This window comes from Phaseolus vulgaris, chromosome 11, assembly GCF_051622355.1.
Source record: "Phaseolus vulgaris cultivar YP4 chromosome 11, ASM5162235v1, whole genome shotgun sequence".
In the NCBI taxonomy this organism is placed as follows: domain Eukaryota; kingdom Viridiplantae; phylum Streptophyta; class Magnoliopsida; order Fabales; family Fabaceae; genus Phaseolus; species Phaseolus vulgaris.
Window position 1 is genome coordinate 2,836,196 of NC_143508.1, and position 26,326 is coordinate 2,862,521.

The following is a 26,326-nucleotide window of genomic DNA, read 5'->3' on the forward strand; positions in this document are numbered from 1 at the left end:
CTTTTAATCTTAAAACTTCGGAATGTGGAAAAAGAAGTGCACCATATAATGTGTACTCGTTTATCAAAGACTAGTTTGAACAGTACCTTGAAAATTTCTCACCTTGTATCCATATACTAGAACAGCTATGTATATTGTAGTTGACAAAAAAAATACATTTTGGCCATTGAAGCCTACAAAATCAGCCACCCACTAAAATATTATCCAAGAATGAAAACGACATACACCAGCCTATGCTATTTTTCTTTTCACTCAACCAAACAGGAAATGAAAATAAGCCAACCAAATAAAAGGGAAAGTTATGTACACCGATAAATATACATAAAAGAAAATGACCATTTAAATCTAAATTTACAAAACGGTATTTATGTGTAGTGCTTTAAGTAATGAGGTAGCCATCTGTTTAACCAACACTTGTCCGTCTCTCCGTTCCCCTATTAAGTTTTGAAGCTTTTCAGGTAGATCATTCTCCACAATCAACTTCTTCGGCTGAGGGTGATGCTCATAAACGGCCTGCAAAAACATTTTTAAAGAGTTACGTATGTATTATTGCTGTACGGGGCAAATACATCGTTTAAACACCAACTTATATGTGGCATCCATTAAAAACTTATACCTAGCCATATCAACATCAAAACGAAAAGACCCATACAATAAATAATAACTCTTACAAACAATGGGCTGGGAACATTATCCACATGTACAATGAGTAACTATTCTATACACAAGTCTTCTAGGAGCAAATGATAAGTGTTTGCCTTTGTTACCCAACATTTATAAATGCAACACCATCACCTATTTAATTTTATATGACAAAAGAATCAGGAATTCAGAGACAGGAAGACATTTTCCCACATTTGAATAAATGTTTTTTGACATGAGATCATCCTTAAATACATGTGCCGATAGAACAATTTGTCAAATAAAGCTCCAGTAGATTTTAATGTACTGTCTGAGGTTCTAGATAAAATAAGAATGCAATTTAACACTTATGTGAGCATCATATTAGAATTTTTAGTTCCACAAGTAAAATCCTCTACGTCAGTTTGTTCATCTTAGTTTTCTTTTTCTAGTTTTGATGAATATAAATTTTGACATCTCTTGACCCAGCATATCATAACCTGGTTAAAGCGGCGTGGTATTACCCACCAAAGATTTTAGTATTAACAAAAAATATCATAAATCAACCCGTACCTTTATTAGCCTGAGTAAATTAAGACGAGCTATAGCATCCTGATGATCTAGCCTTGCAATGAGCAATGGCGTTAACCCATTAACAGCCAATGTGGTATTAATCCTTGAAGATTTTCTGCAGTTATATAATCACACTTTTTAAATAAAATTCCAGTACAAATGAAACTCAAAATATCTGAATATGAAAGTACAAAACGATATTCCACCTACTGCAGCAGCATCAAACATCAGATAAAACATATAGTGTATCTGGTTATCCGAGAAACTCAACCCCTTCAACCTCAAAGAGACAGTTGATTTTTTTGTTGTTGTGGAGTTCAACTGTCCTATTGATGAAGGGGAGGGGTTATATCCCAGAGGTTGGCTATACGGATCAAACAATGTTATGACTTGAGTAGAGACCAATGTGTCAGGAATATTATTAGACAAATAAACCTATAGGGTAGCAGTGAGTTGCAGTTAGCAGGGATCATCAAAACACCAAACTATCCAACATTAAAGTTTTCATTGCTTGTTATCCAGCTAGAGAGGCGACCCTATCAGATTTTGCTCTTGGACCTCTATGTAAAATTGCATTAATTCATTTTCACTTTCTAAGATGACCCAATATCCAAGTTACTCAGGACTCTAGCCTCTTGAAACATGATGCATCGTAAAACCGGTAAAGCAAGCTAGATGAATTCAGCCCATCCATTCAACAGACCTTGTATAATGTCTGTGACAAGCACGTTAAACAAATAGTGCTTTTATTTTATAATTTAAATATAATATTTGGCCTAAAGGGTGGGACAATGCAAGATAAGAGGTTGGCAACATTCCACTGCCCATTATACATATAATTACATTCTACTAAATGTAATTAATCTAGGATCTAATGCATCAAGCTCTATGTATAACCCAGTCCCTACTCCTAACTCTTTATGTGTCATGCATCTAAGACAGGTGAAATACCTGTTCATCTAAACCTATTCCACTTTACAAGAGGAAAAGGACTTCGGTACACTAAAACTTTGTTTATCACCTATCTGTGCAAGACTAATCTATGAAATAGTTAAAGAATTGAAGGACACAACCAATGAAGAGAAAATAATTAGAGTCCTATACGTGATAATTTTCAGGAATGGCTCCAATATGTGTACAAAATGCCGCTCTGGACAGGACTGGAAAAACTTCACAAGCTTCTGAACTGCATCCTTTTTCAGCAATGCTTGTTCAACCTTTCTATTATCGTTGTCATGGGCTAAACAGACAGCAATAGAGTCTAATGCTGTCACAGACCAAAGCTCATCATCGAGAAGGTTCAAATAGACATCCAAACCACCATGAGCCCTTAACTGCTCCCTTGAATTCCGAGATGCATGAGCCATGTCACATAGAAGAGGCAAAGCATACTGTTTCAAGGGAGAATTGGATGTGATGAATTGCATCAAATGGGGAATGATTCCATTTTCAGCTGCTTGTTCTTGTCTTCTCTTATTTATCTTGCATAAATTGAATAGCGCATTCAAGACCTGTAGAAAGAGAAAAATGGAAGATGAGATCAATCCCATTTTAGGTAGCTAACACCAAGTAACTACATAATGTGCTAGAATCAGAGTACTTCCTGCACCCAATAGTTTTTTTTAAGTAAAAGAAAATTTCAGTTACTTCAAAACCAATGCTAAAACTTATTTCAGCTTAATACAAATAGAACTTGAAAGCATGCTTTATATAAGCCTGACAAGTATAATAAGCATGCTTTATATAACTCAATTTAGATAACAGTAAGGTAAGCAAGACACACCTCGTGATGTATCTCTGATACAAGAGACCCTTCTTTGAGTTCAAGATTTGGTATCAAGTATTTTATTGCTTCAGCACGCTGAAGATTTTCTAAGCAATTCGGATCAGTTGACAGATGATTAATGCACTTCAGTATCTAGAATATCAAATACATGGATGGTCAGAAACTAAAGCAGTGGGATATAAGCTAAACGAAAAAAAAAAAAGATGTGTTTCGTCACCTTCAACAGAATAGGAGGCTCCACCCTATTAAACATCTGGAAAAGACGACTGAGCAAGCTTTGGCTACACATATAAGATTTCACTGTTGTGTCTGCTTGCGCAAACTCAAGCAGAAGATCTGCCACTTTCTCCAGATATTCTCTGGCAACTTCTGCATTGAGTGATGAAACCATGTGGGAAAGTAGCCCAGACGAAGTAGCACTACCTGGTCTAGCATTTAGAACACCTGAACCAGACAGGACACCTGATGCTGTCTGTGAAGCGATCCCAGATGTGGAAGCAGCTCCTTCACTGGAACTCAAAGTCCCCAATTTCTTGGGAGTGATTTTATGAGAAACCCTCGCACTGGAGTCAAGATTTCCGTTTTCCCTTCCACGTTGAGAAACATCTGCACAACCACAAATACTGTGCCATTCATAAAGAAACACAAATGACAACCAAACCAAACATGGACAGAGATTTTATAATCGTCATTAGAATATAGATAGACTGAATAATATTTTTCCTAGGGTTAAAAGTTGAATTTTTTGGGCCTTTACTTGTCAGGCCCAATACCTCTAGTTAGCATAAATATGTGTATATATCTCTGTGTGTGTATATAGATCTATACATATATCTATATATACAGCATAACTAGACCTCAATGTGCATTTTACAAATTAAAAAGAACAACTTCTATAAATAGCAACAACGTATAAAGTGAACTTTTGTAGTTGACAATTGCTGCTAAGCTTGCAATTTAGTCAAGTTCAATCAATTACAAAAACTCAAAGCAATAAAGTGGTTAAGGTTGTTGAACACTTTCACTAAAAGTTTAGAAACCAATACATCTTTGCTTGATAACCAATTTTGCAAATGTAACTAGCAAGGTTTGAAGAATCTTCTAATTTAGTAAGTTTGAAATAAAGCATAGTTTGTACAAAAAAATGATGAGAAGCTTAAAGTAAATTTTAGTGCTAGTTTATAGTTCTTTTAAATTTGTTATTTTTTTAAAAATATCTTCATTAAAAAAAATTAGATAGAGCCTACCTGCAAATTCTGCCATCAAGAAGTCTAGTTCACCATTCGTTTTTTTTTCTGAGCCATGTAACAAAGGGAGTACACTTTCATGTCTCTCTAATCCTGAAAACTGACGTACATACTCTAGTTGTCCAGAAAAGCGTCCAGATGGTGGCTCTTTGTCCAACAAGCTAAGAAGAGGCCTAACTTGTTCCTGGTGTGTAGCTCCTGTCACTGATAACCCATTTGATGATGGTTCTGTTGATTTTGGTGGCCTATCAGTTGATGTCCTGTTAGTAGAAATACGTTGTCTGGATTCAACATCCGCTCGCTCTTTCAATGCACCTGCGGAAGATTCTCTGGGTGTTTGAGTTGAATTCTTCTCCTGTGACAAAGCATCATCCATGGAGTGGTTAGCATCTGATCTTCGAGGATTGGAGGATGAAGGATGTGATGGTTCTAAGTGATGATCAAGTACTCCACGTCTCAGTTTTGAGGGATCTTGCTGGTCTACTGAAGATAGAGATGCCTCATTCTGATTAATATAAGAGTGTGTAGGATCCAAGATACCAGACCGTGGGCGTTGAGCCGAACCATCAATTGAAAATCCACCCCCAGCAGAGCTAGAAGCTAGTCGAGTTGACTCATTTAAGCTATAAAGAGTATTTATAAGCCTGAGAAGTATTCCATTCTTAGCAGCTATCCGGCAAAAATCATTTCTAGGAGTTGACTGCTGAAGCTTAAATACCTGCCACATGCCATCAATAGCCAGATGAACCATCTCCCTGAAACACAGTTTTATAGTCAGCTTTTATTATTATACAAATTTTGAGCATAAAGGTAAAAGCATGTGTACATTATTAGAATTTATTCATGGGAAGGAATTACAACACACGTTATTAGAATTTATGACCTCACTCCACTCCCAAATAAATTAAGGGCAGAGCATTGTTTGTGTCATATAAGGAGTAGTGTGACCACAGTCCTAACCAATTGGGTCATCTCAATAAGTAATCAATCAGAGATGCAAACATAATTTAAAAGCCCTAGTAGAATCGAGATACAAGTAGTGTATCAGAGAGCTGATATTATGAATCGTAAATCGTTTCGTATCGTGAATCGTAAGATTCATAAACATTAAAAAATTTAATATATACTTAAATATATAAGATATGTATACATGCAAGATACAATAAATTATATATATATATATATATATATATATATACCACACAATTTCACCAAAACAACCTCTATGGTGCATACATGTTATTAAACAAATTATGTCTATCTTTTTTTATTTACTCATTTTTTTAAATCCACACTGATTCACACAATACAGAATCGTTTCGTTTCGGGATTCAACGATTCTTTGTGCAAATCGCACGATACAGCTAAGATTCAGGGACGAAAAAGATTCTTCACACGATTCGTATCGTGGGAGGGTGAAACCGTGTCGTTTCGTACGATACGTATCGTGAATCGTAAGATACTAACTACTATCTCACACAAAAGCCCTCGTGACTGAAGCAGGGTGAAAACACATGTTTATAGTGTTCTGAAATATTTAAGTCAAATGGAAACAGTCAAGATCAATCTACTGAGCACTTTGTCAAAAGGGCTTTAACATAATATGAAAGGTCAGCTCTCCATAAAATCCAAGCTCTGGGTGCAGGGCCAAATGGCTACTATCTCCAGATGCCATCAGGCTGTCAGATAAAAATATAAGACAAAAAATGCAAAGTAATCTCATTCTGGAAGTGAAAGCTGCAAAAATTGCCTCTAGCAGCTCGGTTGATATGAATATCCTATCCTAGGAACAATGGAACATTGGCAGGGGAGAATAAGGAGATATGTTAGGAACAAACTCTACCATTGAATGGAATTTATTGAAAATAACAAATTTATGTAGGTCCTCACATCTCATTTAAACAATCTAGGCAAAATGTCAAACAGTATACTCCATATAGAGAAAGTAGCACAAGTTTATATTAAACCATAATGGGTTCTAATCAAGGAACTCATGCACACATAGCACCAATACTAAGGAAAGACATTTATGTGGCCTTTCAAGATCACTACCACATCTAGTTACATCTTTCCCTAAAAAGAATCAGTCAAATCTAGACCACTTCTGCTGCAATCTTTATATTGACCAAATATTGGCATTGCATTGCAAACTATAATCTAGTGTAAATTGTAAGCACTCCCATATAAGCAAGATTCATATAAAAACTAACCTGTACTTGGCATAATCGGCCTCAAGAAATCCCACTAAAACTGGTATTCCTCGGCAAGCGATAAACATTTGTAATGTCAAAGAACTGCATTAAGTAATAACAATCAATTCTATGCTTTATTTTCAAAATATAAATCCGGGTAAAAATAACAATAACAAATAAAATGCATTCCAGACCTTGACTGACAAAGCTGCTGTAAAAAATAAGCTGCTTCCATACGAATCTCTCGGGGACGATCAGGTACTGCAAAGCTTGTGACTGCAGGAATCTGCAATGAAATTTTTCATTAAAAATAGTCAAACCAAGATATTTGACAATGCTCAGCAACAACATTAATCGGTCAAGTTTCAGTACTCTAGTAGTTATATTTATTGGCAAAATTTTAATATTCCAAAATCCCAACTGTTTATTATTGTTGGTTACATGTTTATATTGTTGATTCATGCTTCATTTCACAGTTTTCTCAGTTAGGAGATTTTTATATCATAGAGATGGTTGTGTATTGATATTGTTGACTCTTGCTTAATTTCCTAGTTTTCTCAGTTAGGAGATTTCTATATCGCAGAAAATCAGTATCATAACTTAGATTTTGGGTTTCTTTCATATCTCCTTTGTAATTTGCATCTATATATGTATTATACATCACAGATAATTGCTCAATCAAATCAATTAAATTCAAAGTAACTAGAATTATTCAATTTATAGTAGATCTAGCGCATGTTTGATCTCTGCTTTTTTAGCTCTGTTAAACTATAAGAAAAAGAAAGATTTTGAGCTGAAACCGTTTTTTAGACAACACATGCTTTATTTATTTTGAGAAAACGTAATCAATACAATTAATAGAGGAGATTTAGTAACAAAGATATGATACAGGAATACATATATAATATAGATACTTTCAATTGTATAGGATTTTCTCTTTATTTCTATGACTATAACAGGTTCAGCACTGCTAGACTGATTTTCTTGGAAATTGCTTTTTGGATGTGTACATTAAATTCTACTCTACAATGTTAAATTCTCTTGAGCTGGTTTTGTGCAGGATCAAGTGCCAGGGAACATGATCATGAAGGGACCTAAAGTGGGAAGATTGTTTCCACTTCATGTTACTTCTCCTGTTTTTTCTTCCCTTTTTCTTCTCTTGCGGAGGTTTCCTGAATCTTTTTGCAGAATGGCACAAAAAGGTTGGGCCATTCAAACTTTATGGTTTTGTAATTAAAAAATGGAATATTGAGCAATAGAAATATTTCTTGTTCTCCTTGCAAACTTGTCAACTAATTCACCATTTTTCCTCTCATGTTCATCCTGTTGATAATTATACGTAGTGATATTTGAGGTGTGTCTCATGTATTAAATAATCCTTTAATCCAACGGTACAACAACAAAATTGCTTCCCCATAAGTGACTGATTTTCTTATCCACTAAACTATTGTTTTAGCATATTAGTTCATTATTTAAAAAATCATAATACTTACCAATCCAAAATAACAAAATGAGGCTCCCTAATCAATTGGACAAATTTTAATACATACAGAATTCAACAAAATTAATCAAGGAAGGAGAAAGGGAAATTGGAGGAGCATGAAACATACATAGTACTTACCAATCCAACAAGACATGCATTTTCTAGAAAATCAGTGTTGTCTTTAACTATTTGATTTATAAGCTGAAGCACAGAACATATAACCTGAAATAACAATAATATTTAAATTAAGATGTCTTCTTCCATGTTACTAAATTGTCAGTATGACTATCTAATGAAAAAAATAAATAAAATTAAGTATCAAGAAGGACAACACATACACGTGTTTTAGGAACTTCTAGCAAATCTGTTAGAGGAAGTAAACCATGCTGGGTAACAAAAACAATCTTCTGCTCTGGGCGTTGGTTAAATATACCAATAAGTTTCTGACATGCAGAGACAATCACATCTTCTGATTCCTCTGGTTTTAATGAACCAACTAGTTTGCTGAACTCAACAGCCTACAGCGTTGTGGTAAATACATCACAAATGTAAGTGTAATATACAAAAAGCAGTGGTAAACTGAGTTCAAAATTTTCTGCAGGGAGAAGCAACTTTCCCGTGCAAAGAACATCGATTAAACATCTGAGGCTAAAATCAAGGGTAACAGATAGAATGTAACCAAAGAATCCAAAAAAGGTTACGCAGAAGTTAGAACAATTTGAAATCATCATGGAATGCATTAAAATTTATTTCCCTTTTCTTTAAGGTCATTATTAAAGCAGCACAGCAACATAAATTATGAAGTTCAATTGTTTGGACTTGGGAGTTCAAAGATGATGCTAAAATGCAATTCTGACTAGGAAAAAACAAAGTTAACTTGAATTACTTTACATAATTATGTATAGTCCACTAGAAAGTGGGAGAGGCTAAAAGAAATTACTTTACGGAAAATTAAGTAGTGTAAAGTATAAAAAAATTGACATCAACAGCACACATTGTTGGACATCAAAAGATTTAGTACAAATTGGAAATTGCATTTTTCCCTCTCTCTCCCCAGTCTATTCACTACCTTGCCTTTCATGGAATCCCTATTTATAGATGATATACCCAAATATATGCAGAGATGTCTTTCACAAGATGGCCCAGTACAAAAAACTATATTCATGGTGTACAAACAATAGAAATTAATATGGAATGAAGAGGGCAAAATGATATCCAAGAAATTATTTCCATAACAAAACTATAAAATACAATGTTTACAAACATGAGCCAATATTGAAGGATGAGTGTTTCTACCTTAATATACAAAGTTATGCTAAAGTCAAACCACAATCTACCATGACATAATAACATCCCATAACATGTAACCAAAACAAACAATATATGAAATGCCAAAAAATGAATAGAACAAACCACTATATGTGAGGGAAAAAAAGTTATTCAGAGCATAGAAAAAAAAACCCTTGTACCTGCAAAGGAAAAAGGTTCTCTCCTGGAAGTTTTTCATCAAAGACCTGTTAAGAGAGAGACAATAGAGAGTCAAAAGAATATCACAGGACTTTAATAGACAAAGCTTAAATATCAAGACTGAGTAACTTACCAAACCATCTATATCAATCACGTCATCTTTTAGAACACCTATCATAACTCGATGCAAAAGATTCCCACCATTGTTTGCCTGTCCAATTTCACTTTCCTTCTCCCACTGCTTTCGAGCAATTGTGGCCCTCAACTCTTTAGCCAGGTCATTTTTCCCGCCATCAATTCTAGATGTGTTACCTTTAACCATATGAGAAGTGGATGTAGATGTGGACGCCTCTGCTGCAACCTCCCCAGGTTGTTTATCCAATGCATGGAATAAATCATCTAAGTAGGCATCTCCTGGTGGGTCACTAAATCTACTCAGTTCATTTCCTTCCACAGTGGTTGGCATCTTCATTGCCTTCGGATGGCAATTAAACAATTGCATTAGATTTTATTTTTAACATATTCTGGTTATGAATTACAGCATCAACTATTAAAAGAAAAACAGGGATGCTTTAAGAAACCTTAGCTGACTTGATTTCATCTCATGGACTAAACTCTTACTGTTCAAAAACATTTAATGATTTTATAATTTATATGCGACCTTGCTCACAGATAATTCCAAACCCAAATTTTCAAAGGTAACAAAAACAGAAATGGAAGTCTCTATGGTGTTCCATCCTGTTATATGGATTATAAATTGTTTTTCTACTATGGTGAAAAATATTAAAGAGGGTACAAAGTACAATGAAAAGAAAGTGCAAGACAAAAAATGGACAAAAAACAAGATAGTCTGATTAGAATGGGAAGATGAAGACTTAAAAACACTTCAGGTCAAACATTTAAGTTTTCCAAAGAGCCCAAGCATGTTAACGGGACCATGCTTAGCTTTTAAAATAAAAAATATGTGTGTGTATTAAGAAAGAAAAGACAATACAATACATAGAATCTACAATGAATACATAATCAATAGTAACTTGATTATGGCTCAAAAGATGTTCCAAACAACTAATAAGAACATGAAATACCTTCAGGGAACCATTATCCTGACCTCTTGGCCCAAAAGCAAATGATTTGTTACCATTGTTTACAGAACTGTCTTTTCCTCCAGTCTTACTAGCCATTACTTTTGATTTTGGTGATCCAACCTCTCCATTCATCATAACTTCATGAAGGTCTTTAGCATTTGAAATTTCATGATCACCAGTAGGCTCGGAATTACCAACTTCTCTATTAGGAGAGAGTTTGCTAGAACCAGTTTGTAGAAATGACTTCTCACGAATGGCTAAGGTAAGAACCTGATCTGATGGAACATGATCTGCTTTCTCCGTTCTTTCATTGGGAACTGAAGCATTGTCTTCATGAGATTTGCTGTCATGAGCAGCCCCAGACGAAAGCTCTTTTGAAGAGTCCTACAACATAAGAAAGTACTAACTTTGGTACAAAAGATAGAATAGTATACTCTCACAGCTTCCCATCAACACTTACCTCCTTCTCCACAGAAGAGCCTTCGTAAGCACTCTTATGATAACCACCAGAAACTTCTGCATCTGCAGAATCATCTTCCTCTATATTTCTGCAAGTAGTAGCACAATTGGTTCAAATAAAAGAACTAAACAGTTATAGAGCTAAAAGTAAATGATACCTTACGACAATTCAAACAAAATGACAGTAAATAAAATGTAGAATCAATAAACATCCAATTTTTTACGGAGAGAAAATTTATCCTCAAAAGTACCTCCACAAATGAGAAGTAAACACTGCATATAAAATATAAATCCAACGTGCACCAGAAGAATAAGGAGGTAAAGGCTAATTGTCATTATCCAAGTAAATAATAAATAAAAGAGAAATGGAAAAGCACAGGTTTGTTCCCTTATTATGACTTCAATAATCATACAACGTCACCAACAGCAACAATAATATTAATTTCTTAAAAGGATGATACACAGATTTCCTCTTCAGTTTCCTGAAAGATGAAGCAAATAATATCTTATGCAATCTACCTTAGTGTTCCACTATGACGAAGAGAAGACTGCAGAACACGTCTAAAGTTTTGAATCCAGGGGTGAGACAGCAGAGTTTTAGCATCAGGCCTTTGTCTAGAGTCCTGGAAGTGCAACAAAATGGCATAGAAAACAAGTTATAGACACTAGTTTCATCTTATACAATTGCAAATCGGATAAATAGAGTATCCATATTGCTTGACCTACAATGTAGAGATATGCTCAAATTAATATCTCTAGTCGATGAGGAATCTCCAACAAATATCAATACATTAAAAGAGTCATAAAATAGAAAGCAATTCATTCATGTTAGGAGGTAGGTGGAGACAAAACCAGGAGAAGGATAGAGGAAATCTAAGTTAAAACAACATATGCATACGAAATATATTCCAACCAACCGATGGAATTTACCTTCTTAAAGCATTGAAGCAGAAAATCAGTAATATCAGGTGAAAGGCTGTCCGGAATTGGCGGGTGCTCATCCTGACATAAACCTCAAGGGTTATAAATGAAGTCATACTTTTTTAGTTAAGCATATCAAGAACAAAAGAATACATAAAATACACCAATGATGAACTTATTTGTTATACAATCATGGGCAAATGCCACTATCCAGCAAAATGCTATAAGAAACTGTTAAATCTGTATTGCACTCCAAATGGTTTATACCATGTATATATATACAAAAAGAAAACACAGTTAGGATATTATCTAAAAGATAAACTAATCGTATCTAAACATTAAACTAATCTTATCTTGATCCTAGAATTTTGGATCAAGTAAATTGTCCTGTTAGAAGCTAATAATAAGGAAATTAAACATCTTATTACAATCAACCAAAATTCAAATCAAAGGAACTTCCATATTTTGAAAAAAAAGTAAATGTTAGCACAATAGCAAACCTGGACAATACGGAAAAGAGCTGGCATAGGCTGCAAATCATAATAAGGAGGTACACATGTAAGAAGCTCAATCACTGTACAGCCAACACTCCAAATGTCTGAAGCTGCACAAACCCCGGCCATTTCTATAACCTGACAAGTTAAAACCAAATTATCAATGAGAACTGTAATCAAGCCCAATAATACAACATGTAGAAGTCATTTTAATTCACGATCAACTTAATTAGGTTCTCTAAAATGAAAGCAAGGAGCTCAGCTCAACAAATAAACTACTTATTAAAATAAAATACATTATAAGAATGACAAAAGGATAGTAGATCTGGGAGAAGTGATCACACAAAGTAAATAGCAGACCAAAGTGGCCAAAAAATGCAACAAATTGGCTCAAAAAAACAAGAAACGAACCCACTCTCCCTATATCATTCTAGTGTTAGAAAACAATTTGAACAAGGCACTAACAAAAAGTTCTAAGCAAATGATTTAGCAGAAGAACATAAAACAATTAGTACCTCTGGGGCCATCCAGTAAGGTGTTCCAACAACTGAATGAGTGTTAACATCAGCCTCTGTTAGTTTTGTAGCAACACCAAAATCAGCTAGTTTCACAAGACCCTGAAAGCAGAAATTAAAATGTAATTAGTTAAGAAATCAAGAAATTTTTCTAGATTTAAAAGAGAAAAACAATGTAATATAAACAAAAATCTAGACATAAAAATGACAAGATCAAGAGTATGACATTAAAGAAAACCCATGGTGATATTGTAATACAAATTAGAAGAAATTTTATTGGAGATGGAAGTCCAAAAGGTTTTGTAGCCAGTGAAAGGAAAAAATTGAGATGGTGATCAACACATGCACATATACAAGAAACTGTAGTTAATTCAATCCCAGTCAACAACTATAGCTCCTCACTTTATAAAACAAATTATGGGAACTGCAGAAGAGACAGTGTAGGAGAGCAGTCCAGTCTTTTTTCCATAATATTTACTCATTTTTTGTGATGCCTTTATATTCTACGTTAAGGAGGATGACATATGTTCTTTATTCCTCATGTTTTTCCTCTTTTCATCTTCATGAGTTTTTCTTTCTTTTAATTAAAATTGCATATAATATGAAGGATAATGAATTAAATGCAAAACAGCTAATAGCATAATAATGCTCAAAACAAATATGCAAGAAACAGACTCCCTTGTCTTCTAATTTCCGCTTCCTTCAGAAAGCGTATATGCTAAATGAAGAATCGCTCGGTACAGCAGTTCAGCTAACTGAAGAAGCAGCAACTATAGCAAAATAGCTAAGAATCTTTATAATCATAAAGGATAAACAGAATAACAGACAACTTTCAGCATAGTAAAGAAGCACAGAAGAGACAATACTTTTAAAATAAAGCAAAAAATGAATGTTATCAAGAAGCATAAACAAAAAATGAAGCATAAAAATAATGATGCAAAATACAATTAGACTCTTAAAAACAACACTTCAGTGATCAACATGGCTAAACTTGATTTTAGATTACTAACACCAATTCAACCACATACAATTAATTTAGGTCCAATAAAAGGAAAGATTATATGATAAGAAAATTCTTCTGCATAAGAATTGCTTGAATAACATAGAGATGAAATCATTCTGCACGTACTCAACCAGAATAATTGCCAAAACACAAAGCCCTAGTATATAACAAGAACAAAAAATTAGAAAGCTTGCCTCCTTAGTTGTCAGTATGTTTGCACCCTTAATATCCCGATGGATAACACCTTGTTCATGAAGATAAACCAAACCTTCCAACACCTATCTCATAATATAATATATTTAGTATACAAAAAAATCACATCCTGGAAAAAGCCTCAATGAATAGTCCTACTAACCTGGGCTATATATAATGCAACCAATGATTCCGGAAAAGGGCCAAATTTATTTGGCTTGATAATATTTGCAAGTGAGCCATTCTCTACGTACCTATGATAGAGCAAAAGAACATGAAACAAAATCTATTAACTCAACTACATACCCTTCAAATGAAGCTACGATTAAATCATCTAATGTTGTGAAAGAGCAGAACCCACTTACTCAAGAACTATGTGCAGGTGACTTTTTGTCTTAGAAGATCCAAGATACTTTACAATGTTTTTGTGGTTCAGATTCTGCAAAATAATAATCATTTCATAAACACGGTATCATTAATATCACTAAAGCCAATAAACTATTCATTATTACAGCATCGCCAAATATAGAAAGATAGATAGCATAATAGAATGAATCCCACTGTGCCACCTCTTGTTATGGCACCTTCAACTGCACGCTACAACCAGCACATAAAGGTCATGGGCATTACACTCTCCACATTTGCAAAAATTCAACTTCACCATCATTGTCTATGGTTTCCCCACCCACTTTTTGGGAGAACTGTGATTCCCCATGTTCAAGAACATGCATGGTGTGGGACACATATAAGGAAATCATACATAACATCAATTAAGCCAGGCAAGGAGACCACGTTCCTTTTGGTCCAATTCAAATCATATTACTTTAAGAGTATATTTTAATGCAAGAACAGCCGTGGCATGTTATTAATCTCATTGCCTAAAGCTTACACGAACAATATGCACTACAAAGAAATGGAGCAAATAACACCATCACAGCTATTGAGCAAAATAAAAAATCAATTGATAATGTAATCCAAAATGCAAATCCAATATTGAGGAATAGAAGTACCTTTAACAAATCAATCTCTTGCTGAAAACATTGATGCATCCATCAAATGACAGCATAATCACAGGCAAAACAACAACTAGATTAGTGAATGGACATAAGGAAGTAACAATTATGAAAGCAACAGTATAACCACATCACGAGTTAGAGAGGAAATAATATTGAGTTTATAGTTATTTAACTGTTGTGAACATATGTTGGCAATTCAAGTCTCCAAGCAAAAGTCACAGATAAAGAGAAATGATCCAAGAGAAAATCAATCATATCAGTGTGCCCTACTTTTTGTTGTCTAGCAAAACTGAAGAGGTAATTTATTTATGGCAACATACAGTCTACGATAGTAACTGGCAGACCAACTTATAGTATAATACATGTATGACCAAAAACATTTTATTGATAGTCGCTGATTGTGGTGGCCAGATCAGATAATACACATCAATGAGAATTAGATTATCCAGACACTGATTATAAAAATTGATACTGAACATCCCCACACCACTAATTGTACAGTATACAGGATAAAATTAGGCAACTGTCTTCTATTATTAAAGCAGTTCTTCAACAAAGATGCAGAGGGACTGAGCAGCTTTGCTCTGTTAATATTTTTTTCTTTTTCTTTATAGTTGAATATCTCCCATAGTTGATAAGGAAAATCATTACTTGTATTTTTTCCCGCTTAATGAATTTCTTCTTTTAACCAAGATATTATAATAATACTAAAAATAAATAAAAAAATTCAACACTGTCAAACTCGAGAATCAAAGGGTGGGTAAAAGATCTTAAATCAAGGATGGTAAAAAGATCGACACAGATTCTAAAATCCTTCCTAAAATATATAATTATATTTATATACATTCATATACGTAAAAAAGATAGAAAACCTAAGAAAAACAACTAATAAGTCATAAATCACTAAGAAGCCCAAACCATGCCGTCCCTAACATTTTGTTTCTTCAGCTGATAACCCTAATCACTCACCCAACCTGTGTGCCTGGCTCTGCCTCCGCAACAAATCGAAACCTTGTTGCCTCTTCTCATGCCCATCTACAACACAAGACCCATAACATGCAAAAAAAACCATGACGAGCAAGCCAACTTCAATGGTGTTTCTCGAGGTCTTTACAAGGCAACACTAGCATTTTCAATTAAACATGCTACACTATAGCACTACTGCACCTCTATAATTGTTACTTTGCAAAACTAGGCAATGATGGCGGCAATGTCTAATAACAACAATGAAAATGTTAGGTGACCACCCAAAACTCACAGTACAAGTTCGTGAGCTTACTCAAGATTCTGAAAACAATGCTGATATGAAATTCTTATTGACAATGGCCTAGAAACAAAAGAAAACAAGTACTATAGTCTATAACAAGACATGCTTGATTTTCCTTAACCTTGAGCAATTATGTTGTATGCAGAACTCCAAATACAACCATATCAAAACACACGAAAAGAAGTACTAGAATGCAAGAAAGGTTATTTACCGCCCCCATGGTGCAACCACTAAGTAATTAAATCCTATTAATGCTAAAGCTGAGATAGATGATGAGTGGTTAGAATAACATATAAAAAATAGTAATCCCAAAAATCCCCTCTTACTCAATAAAGCAACCCTAAATCCTGCATAAAATCCAAACTAAAATAATAGTGTCACCTTCAAGAGCAGACCACTAAACGTTCCCTAAGAATGCTATTTAGTTTGTGTATTCTCACATGCACTTTGCTATTTGTTTTACCACTACCCATTAGTAATGCATGATGTGTAACAAAGGGAGATAATGCTTCTTAGTGTCCAATTAGTCAGTGTGAAAGCAGAAGATGTGTTTAAAGACACAAACACACAGCACCATACCTTTGTTTTAAATGACCGTGTCTCACACCCATATTCATACCAAGTAATTAATAGCTAACATGAGAGTTAAAACTCAAAAAAGGGAGGAAAAAGTTACACACGTTACGTACCATGATGATGTTGAGATCCTCCTGAGCAATATTCTCCAAAGAAACTTGTTTAATGGCAACAAAATCTCCATTCTCCAGGTCCAAACCTTTGTAAACTCGACCATAAGCTCCTTTCCCAATCTCATCTCCCAGCATCTGCTCCAAATCTCACATACAAAATAATCAGCCACTAAAAAATTAAGCTATTTTATGATCCAATACCATATGCAATTTCAAAACTAGAAACAAGACAAGAATTTCCAAATATTATTACAGCATGAATTTCCTACCACTTTCAAGCAAACTGCAAATCCAAAAAGAGAAAAATAAAATGCCAAACAACAACAATAAAATAATAGTAATTCTCCAGTCAATCTCTAAACGAATTCCACAATCCAATTCCTCAGCAGCATCACCCACCTCCGTGTTGCCTTCATAATCAACATAGTGAACACACTAGGCACTCCTTTATCCTCATTCTGGTAAGCACCACCGGTATTTTCATTTGACATCATAACAAGTCCCAACATTACCCCTGCACCCTAACACCCCCTCCACCCCAACCCAGCCCAACCCAGAACCAGTACCAGCCACCATCCCATCACATTGCAACTACTAATGTCACTCATATCCACACAGTAGTCTCAATCTCAGGTTTCAACAACTACAGTAGCATCCTTGCCTATCTCATCACACTAACAACAAAGCAAACAATCATCCAAGTTCCTTTAACTTGACAGATTCACAACAACAACGGAAACCTAAAGCTAAAGCTTCCACCAACTGATCCTCAGCAACAGCAGCATTACGAGAAAAAGTGGAGATCGAAGGAGAACGAAAGAAGGAATGAGAGTGAAGGGGGAAATGGCGTACATATTTATTGTCGAGCGTCTTCGATTTAGTGAAGGCCGTGTTCGGGGCCTGGCGCGACATCTCAGCGAGTGCGGAGCGGCGATCGGAGAAAGCAAACCCTAGAAACCACGGAACATGGAATCGCCGGAGAAGGGAACGCTCCGATTGGGCTGATTAATTAATTAGTTAATAATGAGAGAGATAAAAAATAAAAATAAAAAGTGTGATTAAATAAATTGAAATGAAGAAAAAGGAAGTGAATGTACGTTGAGGAAAGAGAGAAGAGAAGCTTTGGGTTAAAGAAAATGGTTTTGTTGCGAAAAATGGTCAAATTGGAATGGAATGTCCAAATTCCTATCTTCTCTTCTCTTTCATTACATTACCTAGCTGGCAATGTGATGTCAGGACCTGCAACGTTTCTCAACTTTTCTTTCTTTTTCCTTTGCTTTTACAAATTTCATAGTAAGGAACACGAACTTTTCCTTTTCCTTTCACCATTACGTGTAGTTTTTGTGTTTTTCAAAAATACTTCAACTAACAAGTTTAGGTTTTAATAAAAAACGGCTATTGCCAAAATTTACAGAAGTTTTTCATATGATATAGAAGTGATTAAATGAATTTTTAGTACCTCCTAAATTAGTTATTGATATCACTATTAGTTGTATTAATTTATAATGGTTATTACTTTCTTAAAATATTATTAATGTTATTATTAAGTGTATAAATTTGTCACGTATTTAAGTATATAAGTGTATGAATTTGTCACATGGGTTGGACCAGTGAAGTGATTTCTATTTATTTATTACTAATGATAACAAAAATGTAGGAATTAAAAAGGGTCTTCCCAAATTTACAAATTAAACTTCATCTGTTTTTTAATTAACGAATGGAGAATTATGAATTCAAATATATTTTCCTACATCTATGTACCTTGTATCATTAGTAATAAATTTAAGAGGAGATTTTGATGTTTTTTAATAAGGAATTTGAAAATGTATCATTATACAACACTAAGATAATTTATAATATACCAAAAAATTAATATAAAGAAAGAATAAAATAAATGCATAATAGTTTAGATATGAAATCAAACTCTTGGAAAAATCGAAAGTTAGATCAAAATATATTATCTTACCAACATTTATAAGATACTTGAATTTTGAATTTTATTGAAAGTTAAGGTTTTTGTTTTAATTATTATAACAATTCTTTGCAACCATTATTTCAAGATAAAAAAAATACCAAATCTAAGTTAGCAATTACAGTAAGGAAGGACCAAAACATTGAAGCAATTCCAATCTGGAACACAAAAAGCAACATAAAATATTAAATTAAAAAAATGACAAATAATTATTTGATTCTCGTTCCTCATCATTGCACATCAGCTTTCAGCCTCTGCCCTCCACTTGCTTGAACTTTAGATAATGATAAGGTTGACATTCATATGTTAGACTTCTGTTTCATCTCTTGTACTTATAGAAATCTAAATGGCATGATAATTCAATAATGTTTTCGTTCTCCCAAACTGACACTTCTATTAGATGACTCCATCAGAAGTCAAAAGAGGTGATTCAACAAACTGGTTTGACACTTTTGAGTCGTCAACTCCCTTTGGCCTTTTGTCAATTCCCTTTGGCTTTTTGTCATTTCGTTCCTTTGACTTGTTTAAAGATTGGTCGGACTGGGAGACAATCTTTGATACTGTAAATCCTGCATCCTCAAAAGTATGTGATCTATTGGGTATTAAAGAATTGCGTAGAACAACATCAACTCCTTCATAAGTCCAAACACCTAACACTGCATCTCCTTTAAGTCCAATGGCAAACCACCCGAGGCCAGCAGCAGCAACGTCTACTGAACTCGACTCCCAACTGTTCCCACTAACATGGAATTCTGTTCTCACCCAGTTCCCCAGTTCTTGAACTCGTTTGTCTCCAATTGGTGGCTGCAAAAAGAACAATTCAAACTGGTGTTATACAAGAATCAACAGACTTTTGCTTTCAACCTTTTACATAGAGGTCTATGTACATTTTGCCTGGATATAAAGCTTCACCTTAAGCATATAATAGCTACTCCATTTAGATCTTACTGAAGTTTATTGGTAATTGTCTGAAAATTATTCCACTAAATTTGATAAGAGCATTGTCAAACCATCTGATGAGTGAAAAGAAAAGAGAAAGAAATGCTACTAAATAAATATTTTGACCAGGATAATTAAACGCGATCAACATATTTCAAAGTCATTTTATCAGCCGTTGACACACCTATTTTAGTTAGGAGAACAACTCTGATAAAACTAAAAAATATATAATAACAGTAGGTAACAGACAAAAACTTGGGTGAATACTGTCCCAAAACTGACATGGTGGACACATCTTACCAAATATTGTCACTTCATTGTAAATATTAAATAACTAAACAATTTTAAAAGAAACATGATACTTCTTCTTTCACATTCTCTCAGGTTCAAACATGTCTCTGCCTCTCTCAGTTGACTCATAGCTAACCATCCATATCCTTCATCTTTTGTTGCCATGCGGCTCTTCCGCACACTTAATAGTTACCATCTCTGAAGTTACTATTCATACTTGTGATATATTGAAAAATCTTGAGATTGTTTTATAAATTTTGGAATTCAAATTGAATTTTTGATGTAATAAACAATTTAAAAAACTAACATTGGAAAACTTCCATTGATGTACATGCAGTATATATCTTTGGTCAAGTTATGGATCAGTTCTCAAGCTATCTTTGATCAATGGAAGCAAATTATGCTGAAACAGCAAGTTCTGAAGTTTCTGTTTCTGTTAGTACTTCATTGGTTAATATGTACTCTACAATTTGATGCTTGCAAGATTATCAAAGCTTTTACGCAAAAGCAAAGAGCCAGATGTAGTATGGGGAACTAAATTATTGCTGCTGCTTAAGGGTTTCATGATCAAAGAGAAGAAGAAGAAGTCAAACTTTTCAACGAGAGATGAAACAAGAAATCGCACAAGTGAAAGAGGGAAAAGTAGAAGTTGCAAAAACAGAAAAATCATAGACACCCTGGCAAATGGTGATTTCTGAGACATCAACAATATCATCCTTCTTGAAAATTCAATCCAAATTGAGGTGCATGCCGCAAGGAAAGTACACCTTTTGCGGATGACCCAATTTGGGTCTGATCAATTTCAAACAAGCTATACAGAGAACGTTCAACTTCAATTATTTTATTCAAATTTTTTATTCAATGCTAGTCTCAAATTGCTACTGTTTTTATTTTGATATATTAATAAATTAAAGATTATTTTTTAAGTTTACTGACAAATTCTGGCTGGTAGTGTTCACCACATCAGTTTTGAAGCAGGGTCCACGTCCACGTCCACCCAAGTCTTTCCACGTCCACCCAAGTCTTTCTCTTTGTAACAATTCAAATACAAATCGACTAGTTGCGGGACATCAACCCAGATAATACTTTGGGAAGATACTTTACAATCAATCAGCTATAAGTTTTATGGACAAGGAGTTGCAGAATAAGTATTCAATTAAAATGAGTAAAGATAATAATACCTGTAACTGGTGGCCAAAATGATCTTGGAACAATTTACATGCATTTTCTATTTTACCCATATGCAGTGGAAGATAAGGAGAAGCCCACACTGTGACATAAACAGAATCCAGGGAAGTTTCTTCTACATCCAATCTCATTAGACCGGCTATGTGAATTGAATGGCCAGCCTACCACAACAATTAATTGGAAAAAAAAAATGAATTGTATCAGGTTTTAATAGACAAAAGATTAAAAAAAAAAAAAAAAAAAACACTTACACATCATAATGCAAATTAGCATACTTATATTAAGAACAGCAAAATACATCCCCATAAATTAACTTCAGCACTGACCTTAATTCTGTATGTCCTTGGTTTCAATTCCTTTCCTATATGAACAAGCTTTTGCTCATCCCTCATCAACCTCGTTGTAATCTGGTAAGGATGAAGAAGGCCGGGTGTATCAAACAGTTTTGCTTGACTTGGAAGGACACCCTCCACTCTAACAATGCCTAGTGTAGTTCCTGGCACAGGTGCTTCTGTCAGATGTGTAATCTTTCCTCCAGCATACTTCCCTATAGAGTTTATCAAAGTACTCTTCCCTGCATTCTGTGCCCCAACAGCCCACACGTTACCTCTAGGTCCAGCTAGATCAACTACATTATCCACAAGATTCTTCAGTCCCCAATCCCTCAGGGCACTCACCATGTGCAAACTAGTAATCTTATTAATACCACCATCTCTTGCTCTCTGCCTAATCCAATGCTCCAACCTTGTTGGTGACAATGAGCTAGGCAACAAGTCTATCTTTGTCACCACAAGCACCACTCTAGGCACATTCCCTGACTTACCCTGCTTCCATGCAGCAGAATGGTCCTCAATTGTCTTAGAAACCAACTTTGCAACCTTCCTAGGAAACGACCCCTCAAAATCCACTACATCCACAACCATCAGCACAACAGACCGGGTCCCACTTATTGATGCCAACTTCCTACCCACAGTGTGATCAAAGTCAAAATCAGGTAGCAAGTTTTCCACGGTAGGATCCTTCACCTTTCCATAGTGCCTTAACGAATGACAGCGTGCACAGACCACAGGCTTCTCTGGTTTCTTAATCAAGCCTACATCATCATCCTTAAGCTTTTCTGGTTCAATAACAAACCCCCTTTTAACAGAGTTAGAGAATTCAGGCTCTTGTGCAACGGGTTCAAGATTGTTATACAGTCTATAATTGAAGTCCTTCTCGGAGGGTTTGATAAAATAACCAGGGTGTTTCGGGTTAGAATCTTGCATATAAACCCCACAGCCAGGGCAAACACGAAGAGATTGGGAATTGGCTTCATCATAATTACCTTCTCGACAGAGGGGCAAATTCTGTTTTGTAGCTGAATCTGTTGGCTGTGAAGAGCAAAACCTAAACAAGTTAACCCATGGCCGAGGTGAAAATTTTGTGGAGTTCTGAAGATGGGGCTTTGAGTACGGTATTACGGTCGAAAAGGTATTTGAGTGGGAATGGTTTCTGCATTCACAAAGGAACGATAGATAAAAGATTGGTTTAAGCTTTGAAGGGGAGAGCTTTCGCGCCACTGCAATCATTTCTAAATGTTGTTTACTCCAAATAATACTTCTGTAACATTAGAACAAACAAACATATTAGCCCTGTAATAATAATAATAATAATAATAAAATGTTGTTTACTCCAAATAACCATGCCTGAGAGTTCTGAAGATGGGGCTCTGAGTAGGGTATTTGGTTTCTGCATTCACAAAGGAATGCCACTCTTTATAATACTTCAGTGTTCAGCTGTAACATTATAGAACAAATCAAACATATTAGAATCCAACACCCTCTCCGGTTGAACTTGAAACCACTAGTTTCCAGTTAGCAAAGAATTCGGAAAAGAAAAACAGTGTAAGAATGATGAGAAATGCATGTAATTTAATCAAACAGATAGCGTGCAACAGAAAAACAAATGCATTTATAAACAAGTCTGGTTAAAGCATTCGCACATTGATTCCTCACAGCGAAGTTGCCACGAAAATCTGCGAGAAAATCCCCCAGTGACATTCTCTTCTCGTGTAACATGAGAGAACAAAGGAGTGTGAAAAGTTAAGAGAGGGAGAAATGAAGTTGGTTGAGTATTCAGAGTATATTTGTTAGAAGAAGAGAGATAGAAAATATGAAAATAAGTAGATGGAATAGAAATAATAAAGATAAATATAGTGAAATTAAAAATTAAAAATTAAAAATATTAGAGAAATTAAAAATTTAGTAGAAATAAATGAAAATTAATGTTATTGTTAAAAATAATTTTTTATCGTGTTTCAGATTACTAAATATCTATTTTATTTTCAGTTACACTTGTTCTCTTTTATCTTCATAACCTAACCAACAAAATAAGAGAAAAATAAACTATAACATAAAAGTAAATGAAAAATTGTTTATTTATGATTTTAATTTCTCGAATTTCAGATAATTTCATGTTTTTCATCTCTTTTATTTAAAATTGATTTTTTAGTTATATAATTTTTAAAAATATTTAAAAATTTCATTTATATACTAATAATTATAACATACAATTTCCTTCTATTTTGTGTTGTCATTAAATTTTCAACAAAGTACTCTTTTCTTTTTAAATAATAATATTAATAACATGTACAAGTAGTGTTGGATAGAGTGGTCAAAAGTTTTCTTTTTCAAATTACAAGGATTAAAAATATAAATTTTCAATTAAAATAACTATAATTTAAAGAAATAAAAAATATTCAATGTTGGTTTGGTCTTCAGTTTAGAATTATATTTTAAAAATAATATATATATATATATATAATTTAATTTAATTTTAATATATATAATTTATTCTTCAATAAATAAAAATAATATTCTATTTATTTAATAAAATAAATAATTGAATATTTTTTTTATTTCAAAATAAACAAATACTACTCTTTAAAAATAATGATTTATTTTTATATTATTATATATATTAATTACTTATAAAAAATATAAAATTAGATATTTTAATATAATAATACACATGTACATATGTTTTTGCAAGTATATATAATATATATTGTTCCTCTTACAAAATAAGAGGGAATATTAAAAATATTAATATTATTTTCAGTGGTTTATTTTTAAATAGTATGTAATGAAACATGTTAGCATAGGATTTAAGAAAATATCTAAAAATTTATAAAAATATTTTTAATACTTAAATTATTAAAATGTTAAATTACTAAAGAAGTACTAATTAACAACTTTATATCTTCTCTCAAATTTATATCTTCTCTCTCCTCTATATCTTCTTTCATCTCTCACGGTTTCTTCCTGCACCATATCTTCTTCTCCACCATCTTCATAAACTTTTGATATTTTAAAAATATTCTTTGTAATATTTTGAATTATTATGTAATCTGGAAGTCATTTTATAAAATTGTAATTAATTTATGAATTATGTAATTTGGAAATAATATTTAAGTGTATGATTATTTTCCAAATTACATAATCTAAAAGTCTAAATTAGTTTATGGATTATGTAATTTGGATGTCTCTTTTCAAAAGCGTTTTCGAATTACATAATCCAAAAACTACTCTTAAATTCAGACTTTTAGATTATATAATCCGAAATACCATTTTTTAAAAATATATTTCAGATTACATAATTCGTAAGCTATTTTCAAATCCAAAAATGATTTCTATATTATGTAATCCATAAATAGGAGTGGTACAAGAAGAATAAAAAAGTATTTTCAAGTTTTGTATGGAAATAACAGAAAAACCTATGGAGGAGGTGCAGGAAGAAGAAGTAGTCTCCATCTCTTTAAGTTCTCTATTGGGTTAATTCTTCCTATACCCAATCATGTGCATCCTACGTATTTTTTAATTTTTGAAAATGCCCTTTATTTTGAAAATAAAAATATGAAATTGAAAATAATACATTTTTAAAAAGTAGATCCGGAAGAGGTTATTATGTTTTATAAATAAAATTCTGGAAATAAAAATCAAAATTCTATTTTAAATAAGAAAATTCAGAATTGAAATTAATAAATTATAGAAAAATAGATTTGGAGGATAAATTATTGTGTTCCGAAAATGAAAATCCAAAAATAAAATTCAAAAGCTAATTCTGGATAACAAAATCCGTAATACCAAAAAAAATTTTATGAAAGAAAAATCCAGAAACATATTTTGAAAAATGGATTCCAAAATGTATTTTTATATGTATCATTTTCGTCTTTTTCACTAAAATTGGTGCTGACTTATCCAAAGAAAAAAATGAAAATGTAAACTTCAAGATCTCTTAAAACTATGAGCTTCAAATTAAGAAACGTTCTCTTGTTTGGAAGTGATGTTTTTGTTTTTAAATTTTATTCCACCAACATAGTTTATCTCACAGAATTTAAATTTGAACAACTTGAATAGACACAAATCACTCTCATTCATGCCAATGTATTTCACTTTGTATAAAGATTAAACATGTAGTAATCTCCCATCACAATCATATACACACACGTATATATATCATTGTCAAACTCGGTTGACTCATCCGAGTTTACATTAACTCGGATTTTGAGTAAATTCGGCAGATTCATAGTAAATTCGGTGAACTTGTTTAAATTCGTGAGTTTTTTTCCGCGAATTGAGTTGGGTTTTCGTTTTAAACCAAAACGGTGTCGTTCTGGAGAAAATAAAATGGATTAAATTACTTTAGGGTTTCACGTTGCGTTTTCGTTTCAGTCACATTTGTTGCGGTTCGTGCGGTGGTCGCAGGTTGCGGTTCGTACAGTGGTACCAGTGCGTTTGGTGGTGTGGAATTAGGGTTGCACTGATTTAGGTTAGGCTTCTTCTTCCTGCACTCCTACATTTTTCTTCCTGCACCCCCACAATTTTCTAAATCCCGAAATTGGCCTTAATATTTTATTTGAAGAAGGACACCGTGGTTACCGGAAAT

At 33.6% G+C, this 26,326-nt stretch overlaps 2 protein-coding genes across 5 annotated transcripts; both read right to left on the reverse strand.

Annotated features, from left to right (window-relative positions):
• Positions 1-87: 87 nt before the first annotated feature.
• On the reverse strand, positions 88-18,337 carry LOC137827385 (MAP3K epsilon protein kinase 1). Of its 4 annotated transcripts, XR_016517779.1 has the most exons (27): positions 18,108-18,263; positions 17,863-18,011; positions 17,011-17,145; positions 16,024-16,089; positions 15,049-15,069; positions 14,404-14,477; positions 14,202-14,292; positions 14,041-14,124; positions 12,844-12,945; positions 12,335-12,466; positions 11,844-11,915; positions 11,433-11,536; positions 10,915-11,002; positions 10,455-10,838; positions 9,503-9,844; positions 9,372-9,416; positions 8,241-8,420; positions 8,041-8,124; positions 6,614-6,705; positions 6,438-6,521; positions 4,946-4,982; positions 4,228-4,871; positions 3,198-3,586; positions 2,978-3,112; positions 2,299-2,705; positions 1,195-1,309; positions 88-513 (listed from the first exon to the last, which is right to left on the reverse strand). XR_016517779.1 is itself a non-coding variant. In XM_068633604.2 (26 exons), the coding sequence occupies exons 2-26, from the start codon at positions 17,920-17,922 to the stop codon at positions 352-354; spliced, it is 4,203 nt and encodes a 1,400-aa protein (XP_068489705.2). In that variant the 5' UTR covers positions 17,923-18,011; positions 18,108-18,263; the 3' UTR covers positions 88-351. The 4 variants fall into 4 exon arrangements, 2 of the variants coding, with proteins under 2 accessions (XP_068489705.2, XP_068489706.2); XR_016517780.1 differs by lacking the exon at positions 16,024-16,089; XM_068633604.2 differs by having other exon boundaries at positions 4,228-4,982.
• Positions 18,338-19,063: 726 nt separating this feature from the next.
• LOC137828693 (P-loop containing nucleoside triphosphate hydrolases superfamily protein) lies at positions 19,064-23,567 on the reverse strand. The gene is made up of 5 exons (XM_068635376.2): positions 23,382-23,567; positions 23,086-23,175; positions 21,727-22,999; positions 21,394-21,561; positions 19,064-19,786 (listed from the first exon to the last, which is right to left on the reverse strand). Exons 3-5 carry the CDS (start codon positions 22,966-22,968, stop codon positions 19,379-19,381), a joined length of 1,818 nt encoding a protein of 605 aa, XP_068491477.2. The 5' UTR covers positions 22,969-22,999; positions 23,086-23,175; positions 23,382-23,567; the 3' UTR covers positions 19,064-19,378.
• Positions 23,568-26,326: the final 2,759 nt, after the last annotated feature.

Excerpts from the sequence above, each read along its gene's own strand:
- LOC137827385 (XM_068633604.2), bottom strand. The coding sequence starts at position 17,922 with ATGTCGCGCCAGGCCCCGAACACGGCCTTCACTAAATCGAAGACGCTC. Across the intron at positions 6,522-6,613 it reads CAGCAGCTTTGTCAGTCAAG|TTCTTTGACATTACAAATGT; the intron begins GTCTGGAATGCA and ends TACTTAATGCAG. Across the intron at positions 4,983-6,437 it reads GCCGATTATGCCAAGTACAG|GGAGATGGTTCATCTGGCTA; the intron begins GTTAGTTTTTAT and ends ACTGTGTTTCAG.
- LOC137828693 (XM_068635376.2), bottom strand. The coding sequence starts at position 22,968 with ATGATTGCAGTGGCGCGAAAGCTCTCCCCTTCAAAGCTTAAACCAATC. Across the intron at positions 21,562-21,726 it reads CAAGGACATACAGAATTAAG|GCTGGCCATTCAATTCACAT; the intron begins GTCAGTGCTGAA and ends TTGTTGTGGTAG. Across the intron at positions 19,787-21,393 it reads ATTTTGGCCACCAGTTACAG|CCACCAATTGGAGACAAACG; the intron begins GTATTATTATCT and ends TTCTTTTTGCAG.